At 44.1% G+C, this 13445-nt stretch overlaps 1 protein-coding gene across 6 annotated transcripts in view; it reads right to left on the reverse strand.

The window, feature by feature from the left end:
• The window catches only part of LOC124123129, a 91055-nt gene that overhangs the window by 47700 nt on the left and 29910 nt on the right, over positions 1–13445 (reverse strand). The window contains exon 1 of one of the 6 annotated variants that reach the window (XM_048399083.1): positions 9895–10033. The exons of 4 other annotated variants lie outside the window; for them this stretch is intronic. Coding sequence is in view for 1 of the 2 variants with exons in the window: in XM_048399081.1 (XP_048255038.1) it covers positions 6295–6468 (174 nt within the window). In the remaining variant the exon portion in view is untranslated. Of the gene's footprint in view, positions 1–6294; positions 6987–9894; positions 10034–13445 lie in introns of those variants that run through there. One more of the 6 variants, XM_048399081.1, reaches the window with a different exon arrangement.

Below are 13445 nucleotides of genomic sequence, written 5' to 3' on the forward strand. Positions count from 1 at the left end.
TCACTCACTCTGTTGTTAGACAGAATTTCAAAATCACAATCTTTTTTCTTTTTTTATCTGCTTTGTGTTTTTGTTGTAGATTTCGGTGTTTTAATCAGCTGTGTTTAAGAAAGAGGGTAAAACTAGGACATCAAGTGTACCCATGGTTTAAGACAAATGTTTGTTTTCCGGAAGCCACCCCTGTGTTTAGGCGTCGGGGTGAAACTCTATGTAATCTAGCCTAATTAGTGAGTGTTGGGTTGTATTCACAGGGGCTTTACTCAGAGGCGCCATGGGGCCATGTAAACATGGCATACTAGAAATGTGATGGTTACAATCTTGTAGGATTAAAACGTGTTGCCTAAAGACGTGCAGGATTTCTGCAGATCATCCCCGAGAGGACTGTACAGGGGGTTCGGGGTATGATGGGACTAAAGGACTTTTAATCACTTCGCTGCATACGTAGCTATTCACATGAAACAGGCATGTGTGACGTTATTGTTGAAAACAATATTCTTAACAACTGAAGTAGAATAGGTCTTCAGCATCCCATGCTTGCCGTAAAAGGCGACTATGCTTGTTGTAAGAGGCGACTAACGGGATCGGGTGGTCAGGCTCGCTGACTTGGTTGATGCATGTCATCGTATTCCAATTGCGTGGATCGATGCTTATGATGTCAATTACTGGATTGTCTGGTCCAGACTCGATTATTTACAGACAGCCCTCATATAGCTGGAATATTAGTTGCTTCTTACGACAAGCATAGTCTCCTCTTACAGCAAGCATGGGTTGCTGAAGACCTATTCTCCACCCGGATCTTCAGGGATCCTATGTTAAGAAGACAGTCACAGCGTTCGTATCGCTAAGATCGCTTATTGAAACGGTTATTGGACATCAACTCAAGATGTTTTCAGAAGAAGCATGTATGGATGTCAAGAGCGATGTAAACACACTGACCAGAACCTGAATTTGATCTGTCCAGACATAAAACCCCAAACATTGTCCTCCACGAACGACCGCCAATCGGACGTCCATATCAATATTTACGAATAGGTCGCTACTAAATCAAGTGTAAACATTCATTTCAGCGGGTATATGTCCATAAAGTGTCGCAGTTGGTAGTTTTATGAGCCATTATTGATAGTATTTGCCTTGACTGGCCACTGTGACAAGCAGATGTTCCACCTGGACTGACAGGCTAATGACAGGGTCGCACACACGGCCCTCGCCATGCTAACTCGGAGAGGGACATTAACAGCATAAATACACACATAAGTTCCCAGGCTCACACGCAAGCAGATACTGCATGCATGGCCTGCTGTGTGATTACTGAACGAGGCACGATACGAGGCAGCTCAGGTGTAACGTCAACGTCAACTGGTTGTGATCCTAGCGTTTGTTTGTTTGGTGTTTAACGCGCACTCAGCAATATTCCAGCTATATGACTGCGGTCTGTATATAATCGAGTCTGGACCAGACAATCCAGTGATTGATATCATGAGCATTGATCTACGCATTGATAGGTGGCCTTGATTGGAGGGGGTGTTACAGGGGTATCGAGCTTGAATTCTCGATTAGGAATTATCATGGATTTGCTAACAATATCGGATAGCGTCTGGTTCGGAGGACGCCAGTCTACAACTTGCTAATGTTTCAATAAAGTTGATTAACTATGCCCACATTGGGACGTTATAATGTACAACTTGGGTATAATATTTTGAGCATTCGGTACACCTGTATGTATCCCCGAAAACATGGTACATCCGTTTGTATCACCGAATACCCGATTCACCTTGCGTATCCCCGAATTGCCGACACACTCATTGGTATCCCAGATTACCTGATACACCCCTGCGTATTACCGAATACCCGGTTTTATTTCTTTGTTTGTTGTTTAACGCTGCATTCAGCAATAGTCCAGCTATATGACGGTGGTCTGTAAATAAATCGAATCTGGACCAGACAATCCAGTGATAAACATCATCAGCATCGATCTACGCAATTGGAATACAATGACATGCAACAACCAAGTCAGCGAGCCTGACCAACCGATCCCGTTAATCGCCTCTTACGACAAGCATAGTCGCCTCTTACGAGAAGCATGGGTTGCTGAAGACTTCAAGAATATCCGGCACATCCGTATGCATCATATGGGAAAGATGTGTGCATCCCCGAATACCGGGTACACCCATGTGCAGTAGTGTGTAGCTAGTAACAGTAGACAACTACCGGATAATTGCAGTTCATCCCCTGTAATCTCATCAGCTGGTTCATTGTGACAGTGATGTCTTCTGTCAGCGGTGCTTCCGATCGCGCCACGTTGATGTACAACACAATAACTCCACACTGACAAAATAGACAGCGTAGTAGCAGTGGGGGAACTCGCTATACAGATGTACACTAACATCAACTGATGCACTGTGGATAAACACACTCACATCAAGGCAGTGTACTCTAGTGAGGTTAGTTGGGGTTCAAGACATTCGACGCAACTGTTACCATCTTCTACAACCTTAAATACATGTACTTAGTTGTACGCTGTCTCAAATACAAACGCGTGCATATACGCGTAACGTGTATGTGTTGTGTGTGTGTGTGTTGTGTATGTGTGTGTTGTGCGTGTGCGTGCGTGTGTGTGTGGTGAGTGGGTGTCTGTGTGTGGTGAGTGTGTGTGTCTGTTGTGTGTGTGTTGTGTCTGTGTGTGTGTGTGTGTCTGTGTGTGGTGAGTGTGTGTGTTGTGTCTCTGTGTGTGTGTCTGTTGTGTGTGCGCGTGTGTGTGTGTGTGTCTGTGTGTGTGTGTCTGTGATGAGTGTGTGTGTGGTGTGTGTGTGTCTGTGGTGAGTGTGTGTGTCTGTTGTGTGTGTCTGTGTGTGTTCTGTGTGTGCGTGTGTGTGTCTGTGGTGTGTGTGTGTGTGGTGTGTCTGTGTGTGTGTGTCTGTAGTGAGTGTGTGTGTCTGTGGTTTGTGTGTGTGTGTGTGTGTGTGTGTTGGCGTGGGGCTGGGGACTTGTCGGACTAGGTCGTGATGGGGCGTCGATGTGTACACATTAACGCCTCATTCATCTTTCCAACAGGAAACGCACAGCAATTTAATGTGAAAAGCAATAGTTTCTTATCACCAATGAGTTGATTAACATCCCTCTGACACATGCCAACAGCCAGCAGATAAACAACCCTTGCAAAACATATCGCCCTTCCACTGACAGAACTCACAGCATTATTTCCATTCAGGGGAGTGAATGAGTATGGTTTTTACGCCGCTTTTAGCAATAGCCCTGCAATATCACGACGGGGGTCAACACAAAGTGGGAAACTTCATGAATCAAGGATACCCTTGTGTACAGTCGACTTTTTATGTAGCGAATTCTGCTTGATACATGATGCGATCACTGACCTGCATCATACAAACCCGAGATTTGCTCCAGTGGTCGATTAAAAACGAAGCTGATTTCTTACAATATCAATCTCTCGTAACTGATTATATAAGTGATATAACTAGACAGGTCAATCAATTTCGAAACATTAGTTGCGTTTGATTATTTATAATTGGAATTACTACATGCATATTCTGTTATAGCGGCGGCCCTCAATATAAAGCTATCAAGAGATACGTAACGCCGACAGGAAATACCTGTCAGGGTCACTTTTGATCTCGGCTTAATTAAGCACAGGTAAACTCAGGTAAGTGACCACTTGAACCCTGTGTAGACTGTGGGAGGTGTATCTTGCCGAGTACATCCCGCACACAAATGCCTTCGAGTGAATCACTGTCCCCGTAACGCCCCCCGCAAACCTCGCCCAGCCATAGTCCCTGGTCAGCTGGTGTTTGCATTAAAGTCACCTTTAGCTTGGAATAGTCCCAAGCATCCAATACAAATGAATTCATGTTAAAATAGAAAAGGCGCTCCATCAGTCAGCCGAAGACAGCAATTACATGCCTGGAGAACGGCCTGATGATGAAGATGGGACTTGTTGAGACAGAACGGCTCATCTCTGTCTCATTAAGTCGCCATGTCGCAGTAAATGAAGTTCCGTAAGATTGATGTCTGTGTGTGACGAGAGACTCTCCACCCATTGACTCGCTTGGCTCGGTAGCTAGACTTGCACAAGTCTCTAAGGCAATAGTTATTAGTTCAAATCATAATTTCTGGATTACATCAATAAGAACAAGTTGTCCCTATATGTGACTGGAGTCCGTGTATTGCCCGCTTATCTAGACTTATATTAAAAGGATAGAGTTACTATACACCCATGGACTTATCAGTCAGTACAGACTTGGAGCAAGGCTACTCGATAGCCAGTGATTCTCGAAGACGCCGGCGTTTGCTTTACAATACCAGCATTGAGAAGGCCATTTTGATGAATGTTCATTTGAACATCTTTGTCCGACTGTCATTTGCATCTGTCTCCAGAGGTGACAATGACCACGTGTTTTGAATAGCGGTGACACGCGAGAAAATCTTTTTCCTACAGGTAGATCCACTTCGGATTTGACGAAATTGTGAAATTCGAATGTGCTGGTATTACGAAGTGAATCATACTGACGTGATTATTCACGCCACTGTCACATGATGTTCGGATATAACGAAGACGGTTGTATGTGGAATAATCGGTTGTTACGAAGATGCTATTCCCCAAATCCTGATGACTGACGATACTGCTGGTGTTAATTCCGGATGTAACGAAGTCGGTGGTATACGAAGTAATCGGTTATCACAAGGATAATGTTATTCCCCTAGCTGTAAATGCTTCATATAAATTTCGGATTTATCGAAGTAAATTTAAAAGTCCATTGAGTTATGTTACATCCTAAAAAAAATAATTTCCATTACAATAGGTGAAATTAAATACAAGGTTCACCTTCAAAATGGAGGTTTTGTTTGTCTATCAATGGTTGGAGTTAGTGAGTATGATTTTACGCCTCTTTTAGCAATATTCCAGCAATATCACGACGGGGGACACCACAAATGGGCTTCACACATTGTACCCATGTGGTGAATCGAACCCGGGTCTTCGGCTTGACGAGCGAACACTTTAACCACTAGACTACCCCACAGTCCTATCAATGGTAGGAGGACATAGGTGCACAGACGCAATCTCACCAGCTTTAATAATGACGTGTCCTATGAATTGTGTACACTGTTTAGAGTAGTGCTGCACTTCCTACTCTGCCAGTATCTCATTGGGTATGTGACAAAAACGTAAAGCGCCAATGAAAGCCGCTTCCTGGTAATGCATTGGATGACATGATCCCCTACAATAGGTGAAATTAAATACAAGGTTCACCTTCAAAATGGAGGTTATGTTTGTCTATCAATGGTTGGAGTTAGTGAGTATGATTTTACGCCTCTTTTAGCAATATTCCAGCAATATCACGACGGGGGACACCACAAATGGGCTTCACACATTGTACCCATGTGGTGAATCGAACCCGGGTCTTCGGCTTGACGAGCGAACGCTTTAACCACTACGCTAACCCACAGTCCCACCAATGGGTTGGAGGATATAGGTGCACAGACGCAATCTCACCAGCTTTAATAATGACGTGTTCTATGAAATGTGTACACTGTTTAGAGTAGTGTTGCACTTCCTACTCTGCCAGTATCTAATTGGGTATGTGACAAAAACGTAAAACGCCAATGAAAGCCGCTTCCTAGTAATGCATTGGATGACATGATCCTCTGTAAGCCGAGGACTGCTGCATAAACATAACAACAAGTTGTAAGGCAAACCGTACCGCCGTACGTATATTAAATACGTATGTAGGCCAATCAATACGCGTAATTCAAATGAATTAAAAATAGTCACCTTAAGCGCACGTAATAACTTAATTGCTTGTATTTAAAGTATAAGTGTTCACGACAAGTCGTTAAAGCTAATGCTTTTCTTCTCATGCATGAATCAGCGTGGCGTATGATACAGTTGGTAGTATATTTACTGTCTTATATAAAGAGATGTTCATCGGTGTACACGTATGTCCTGGAATGCTGACAACGTGATAGTCTACCCGAGTCCAGGGTATCGCATAATTGTCACTTCACTGTCAAACGGGTGACTGCATCACCTGTGTCTTTCACGGTTATTTCCTGGACGGACGAATTGTTAGAATGAACGTCTTATGACACAAGTCTGTGATCAGTCCTGTAATAAGGCATCTATGATGTTAACATATAACAAATTGAGGAAACTGGGGATTATGAATCTAAGCATATTAAGACCACCGGTACTGATCCCAATGTCAATTGGTACTGACATCACACGTTGTGCAATTTTCACGTGCATGTGAATACGTCAGAGGTTGTGATAATTGTCCTTACCTTCCTGTTGACAAAACTTCCAACTCCTGACCGACGTATTACAGAAACGGAGAGATTGTTCCCGGGTCTTGAAGGCTGACCCCCAGGTCCACTGGCTCTACCCCCGGGCACGGCCATCATCGTCCATTCCTGTAGACTTCTTACCCCCGAAACAGACACCGTCTCCACTCCCATCGAGATCCAGCTGGCTCAGGACATACTCAAGAAAGTTGGAACAGCTGGTCTCGAGAGTCTGAACACAGATCTACAGCCTCGCCGCATCCAACAGCCGCCCACATTGGGGAATCAACAGGCAAAGAAGTTCCCTTCTCACGTGAGCCGACATTCATTCAGAATTGTCAACATGACGACATACAGGCAGAAGTGACTGCACGGGAGCATGAATGAAAGTATTGATGTCCTCTGTGGAGTGCTCAAGCTCGGAACTCCCCGAGTTTGTGTTTTAGGAAGACAATTACACAGGGTGTGTCGAGTAAAAGATTAAAGGTTTAGTTCAGGTTCGAGAGAGGAAACTATCCGTTCTGTTAGCATGGAGAGTCGTCTGCTTCGCAAGGGACGGATGCTACTCCGTGCAGCGACTCGACTGAGATAATCACCAGTTTGAGTTGGCACGAGCCAAGACACACCTGGTTTGTCGTCTGCTCCTCGCGTGGGGCAAGATCGGCGTTTAAGATCGATACTGACCGTTTGATTGCATTCACTGGCCCGCCATTTACCTGGATGTAATAGGTAAAAGGGTAAGAGGTAAAGACAAAACAATAAAACCGCTAAACCAGCGGAGCGGAGAGATTTCGGAAGAGACGGAGTGTCAGCGGGATAAGGTCACACTGTGAATCTAGGCGTAAACACAACACTGTTCTCCACATTCACCGCCAGCTCTGGGATACAGCTAATCCCGCTAGGGGCATTCCTGAATCTCAATGATGCCAGAACGCTTCCCTTGACATCACCAGGGATGATCTACATGAGTAGGATCCGGGCCAGGCGGGGTGATTTGAAATTTGCAGCCGTTGGAGTAGAGATTCAAGTGTAAGGCAGGCACTGTTATGAAATAATCATCATGGTTACTCTGCATGACAACATTCCTGGGGTATGTTACGACATTGCCGGAAAACCACTGGAGTTTAAAGTGAACTTATATACTACTAAAATGTTAAGGACCACCCGATTTGATCATATTACTATAGTTACTCCATCATACCATGACGTATTAACTATAGTTATATGAAAAAGACTGGTGGGATTGTTAGTCTTGCCATGACAGAAAAACTACAGCAATATGAAAAAATAGGTAGTCGTTAATATTTTTTAGAATATATACAATAACCCCATTAATCCGAACGGTAAAGTCTCATTAAAATTGTCCGGATTAACAAACTGGATTAAGGAATCATTGGTATGAATGTCATTGTATGTTTGTGTTCCGAAAGTTCCTTCGTCCGGATAAGCGAGAATTCACAGTATGTGTATCGTGTTCTCATACTGATGTAGACGGGTGTTTGTGATACCACCATGCGATAAATCACCGACGTTACAGATCCCGAGGTATATGAGCACAGACCGTTCTGGTAACCCGACAAAGCCAGCACAGATACACAGAATGATACACCTATATCACTTACACTAATGAAGATGGATATACTGTACGATGAATGAGTCTGCTTGTGCCCGTAAGTGAGACAATAATGATAGGGTCTGATGTCCCCTTGTACCAGGGATAATTGCCGGAATGTAGATAACGTTATGTCGGGATACCTGACGCGGCCTATAGGTACTTAATACGTATCTACACCGGCAGCGTTATAAAGCGACAGCTGACCGCCGTATAGACAGGTATATCTACAGTTAACAGACCGGAAAGTTGCTTATTTACCAGAGTTGTACAGTCGAAGATGATCCTTGTTCACATGCGGCATATTACAGAATAGCAGTGTCAGCAGGTGGGATTGCAATGTGCAGATTAGAAGTGCCCTTTAGAGAGCCACAATTCCCTTCACAAAGCCACATATACGGTGCTCAATGAAGGGGCACAAGGCTACATACACGGTGTCCGTGTTCAATGAAGGAGCACATGGATACATATACGGTGTCCGTGTTCAATGAAGGGGCACATGGATACATATACGGTGTCTGTGTTCAATGAAGGGGCACAAGGCCACATATACGGTGTCTGTGCTCAATGAAGGGGCACATGGCTACATATACGGTGTCTGTGTTCAATGAAGGTCCACAAGGCTACATATACGGTGTCTGTGTTCAATGAAGGGGCACAAGGCTACATATACGGTGTCTGTGTTCAATGAAGGTCCACAAGGCTACATATACGGTGTCTGTGTTCAATGAAGGGGCACAAGGCTACATATAGGGTGTCCGTGTTCAATGAAGGGGCATATGGCTACATATACGGTGTCTGTGCCCAATGAAGGGACACATGGCTACATATACGGTGTCTGTGTTCAATGAAGGGGCACAAGGCTACATATACGGTGTCTGTGTTCAATGAAGGGACACATGGCTACATTTACGGTGTCTGTGTTCAATGGAGGGGCACAAGGCTACATATACTGTGTCCGTGTTCAATGAAGGGGCACATGGCTACATATACGGTGTCTGTGCTCAATGAAGGGGCAACGGGTAGATGTGCCCCATATGGATGCAATGCATGATACAGGGTATATATACACAAGGCCATATACAGAGCGACAGAGACACATTGTGGCACATGAATGGCCACGGCCCATTGCTTCCCACATACAGAGGGGCACCGCCCTAAATTCTTTCCTTAATTGTAATCACAGGGTGATCATGACGTCCACTTGATATGACACACATATATCCCCCGTCTAATCAAAAGTTCTCTCCACTTCGTAGCTCTGTTTACCTAACTAAACCCCTGCCCCCACACAATGACGCAGGCCGGCTTCGTGTCCCCAGCAGGGCAGGGCCGCTGTGAGGCAACCCCTGTCCTGTTACACTGGGTCAGCGTTAAGGTCGCTTTCAATCTCAGCGCAGGAAGTACATTGTGTGACAGTCATATACACCGCTTCGCTATCTTCAGCTGTGTCCGTACACACGTGTAATGGAATCGGTGTTCAAGAGAGACCAATAACACACACTAGGAAGATACATCTGCCTTACTAGCGAACAATGTATTCGAGACAGGGTCCCGTGTATATATGCCGATTCATCAGCAGGTTATCCTTACCTATCTTCATACAGGTTATTAAAACGGAGAGAACTTCATAACCTTCATATTGATCTTACTCAAACGTACTTGCAACCAGTGGCACTAATCTAGGTCTATCTGCATCTCGCTCACATGTGTATGTATCATATGGTATGAGTCGCTGACAGCAACAACCACCCCGTCGGGTGTCTGCACCGACTGTCACATAACAGTACACCCGTCGCCATGTGTCACTATTACATAACCCAGTAATCACTCGGATTGATAGGAGTGACAGGTCTCTGTCCACCTGTAGCGTTAGAGTATTGATTACAGGTGAAGCACACCGAAAGCTACAGACTACTGACAACTCAACAAGATGTGACCCGGGTGTAAATTGTGAGATTACAAAGATGGAGGCACGTTTAGCCTACCTTGTCGTCTGCTTGTATCCGCTCCACCCGCTGTCGTCTGCTACGCTTGCTACCTGCACGCGATTGTCGCGCGATATTTAGGTCAGGTTAAAAGCGATATAGTAGCTGAAGGGTCATATCCGTGGCACGAGATCTGTGAATACACTGACTGGTTGTCCTTAAAAGCGCACAATGTTTGCATTATATTTATCAGAACTGGCTTTCCCTGCGTATACAGTGGGAAAGAGGACGGAGGTCAGTGAGCGCTGAACAGGACTAGATTGGACAGTAAACACGGATTAAGACATGAAGCATATATTTTGAGCTCTTACGGTTGGGTTAATCCTCGAACTGTTGCCAAACTCGAAGTTAAATCCTGGCTTCACCTTTTTAGGTATAATTGTATTAGTTCATCTGTGACGACTTTGCCGACACGTGGGGTGTCCTTGGTGATCTCAAGGATTTAATGCGCGTCTTAAGATACGGATAAAATGGAGATGGTGGAGTCATGTCTGAATTGAGCCTCGTGCCATGACATTGATCATTGCTCAGTATATCATCCATTGTTTTGTCTAGTCAATACAGTAATTTACAGGCCGTCGTGAGATAGGTGGACGTTTTGGGGGATTTTTTTATCCTGGATAAATTGAAACTGTTTTACTTAAAAGCGAACCGTGAAGATCCGGGGTAGAATAGGCCTCAGCAAGCCATGCCTGCTGTAAGAGGAGACCATGCTTGTCGTAAGAGGCGACTACTGGATTGTCTGGTCCAGACTCGATTCTTTACAGACCGCCGTCATATAGCTGGAATATTGCTGAGTGCGGCGTTAAACAACAAACAAACCAACAGACCGCCGTCATATAGCTGGAATATTGCTGAGTGCGGCGTTAAACAACAAACAAACCAACAGACCGCCGTCATATAGCTGGGATATTGCTAAACAAAACAAAAAACAACTTAAAAGCACGTAGCTGGAATGTTGCTTTTCTCTCACTTACGAGAAGTGACACGACGAAAGCATATTATGGCCGACATTTTGAGTCAGATTCCATCACTATGGTGTTCTACTCCATGACGGGACATGGCGGTGTCGTGTCGCGTGATTATACGTAAAGGAAATGTAAGTATCTTGAATCAACACAATATAGTTTCACACCTAGCTGAAGTTGGTCTGGGATAATTTGATAATCGGTATCGACATGGTGAGCTTGTGAATCCACGAAACGTTTCATATGATGTTTGTAAATGTCACAACCATGTTTAGAATGTGTAAACATCAGTGAGTGCATATTGTTTCACGCCGCCTTTAGCAATATTACAGCCAAATCAAGACGGAGACGGACAAGACGGTCTAAAACAATTAGTTGTAACCATGTGGGGAATCGAACCTGGTATTCAGTGGCGAGGGGAATAGACGCTTATTAACTACCCAACTGACCCTCGCGTACAATGTCTTCAAGTGGCATTATACAAAGTGGCATTATTCTGAGGAATATTACACAAAGTGGCATTATTCCGAGGGATAGTACACCAAATGTTATTATTCTTAGAGGCATTACACAAGGTGGCATTATTCTGAGGAATATTACAAAAAGTGGCATTATTCCGGGGGATATTACACCAAATGTTATCATTCCGATGGGCATTAAAACAAAGTGGCATTATTCTGAGGAATATAACACAAAGTGGCATTATTCCGAGGGATATTACACCAAATGTTATTATTCTTAGAGGCATAACACAAAGTGGCATTATTCTGAGGAATATTACAAAAAGTGGCATTATTCCGGGGGATATTACACCAAATGTTATTATTCCGAGAGGCATTAAACAAAGTGGCATTATTCTGAGGAATATTACACAAAGTGGCATTATTCCGAGGGATAGTACACCAAATGTTATCATTCCGATGGGATTAAAACAAAGTGGCATTATTCTGAGGAATATTACACAAAGTGGCATTATTCCGGGGGATATTACACCAAATGTTATCATTCCGAGAGGCATTAAAACAAAGTGGCATTATTCTGAGGAATATTACACAAAGTGGCATTATTCCGAGGGATGTTACACCAAATGTTATCATTCCGAGGGGCATTAAACAAAGTGGCATTATTGTGAGGAAAATTACACAAAGTGGCATTACTCCGAGGGATGTTACACCAAATGTTATTATTCGGAGGAGCATTACACAAAGTGGCATTATTCTGAGGAATGTTACACAAAACGGCACTATTCCGAGGGATATTACACCAAATGTTATTATACCGAGGGGCATTAAACAAAGTGACATTATTCCGACAGGCATTACACAAAGTGGCATTATTCCGTGGGGCATTTCACAGGGTGGCATTATTCCAAGGGACGTTGCTCCGTGTCCAGCCTTAAGACGGCTGCTCATCCTAGGGACAGTTGATGAAGGTGTATACATACGAACATACGGGTACCTAAAGTACCCCGAATCAACGCAAGGCGTCCCATTCCTCACGTTCAACACTTCCATCGGGACAAGCCCACACCATGATCGGAGCGTAACAAACATTGACCCGTCCTCATAACGAGGCCATGAGTGTTTGAGTTGTGGAATCATGCTTGAAGCCTTGCGTCTAATTACACCCTGCACCGAGAGATGTGTTTACCTGCGTGGGTACACGTGAATCTGACGGTGTGACGTAACGTGGTCACACAGACAGACACCCCAGGTCGGGGCAGTCAGGGGCTTAACATTCTGTCAGAGTTACTCCAAAACACACTTTCATCATAAATCAACATTTGTAAATGTTTCGAGTTCATGTCTTAAATAAATACTCCACATAAATAGAATGTGTTTCCTGCAAACAGTTTGACAGAAAATACAAAGAATATCGACATAAGTAGCCATGTCGGTGAGTGAGTGAGTAAATATTGCTTAAAGCCGCTTTAGCAGTATTGAGCATCTCGGTGACTAGTCAGTAATGACGTGTCGAGTTAAACTGCATATGGACGTGAGCGCTACCGTCAAACAATGTCAGCTGTCAACCAGCTATTCAATAACTGCCGAGACAGCGAGCGCACATCACACGACCTCTGACGTGTATTATAATACTGCTTGACACCTGAGACAGTTTGCAGATACATGTTTATGTATACATAATACACAAGAAGATTATGTGTGGATACATTACATTAAAGGGCAGAGGCTGACAGACTTATTTGACATTTCAGTTCTCTTTTGTTGGTTTTTACTCTGTTTATAATGTTACATTTTTATAAATATCACTGGTATTATATTTGGATTATCATATCGGCCGCACTGGCGCATAAAGTTTCTCCGTGGGAACATAACGCGGAATAAACACCCAGAGGATTCGGTGTGGGTGAGTATTGTGTTACGCCGCGTTAAGCAATATTTCAACACCTGAATGAGCTTCACACATTGTACCCATGTGGGGAATCGAACCTAGGCCTTCGGCGTGACGAGGTAACGCTTTAACCTCAAGGCTACCCTATCGCCTCCGAGATTCAAGTGAGTGAGTGAGTATTGTGTTACGCCGCGTTAAGCAATATTCCAGCAATTAATACGGCTGGAACAC

Source organism: Haliotis rufescens, unplaced genomic scaffold (genome assembly GCF_023055435.1).
Source record: "Haliotis rufescens isolate VD_foot unplaced genomic scaffold, xgHalRufe1.0.p SCAF_19, whole genome shotgun sequence".
NCBI lineage: Eukaryota > Metazoa > Mollusca > Gastropoda > Lepetellida > Haliotidae > Haliotis > Haliotis rufescens.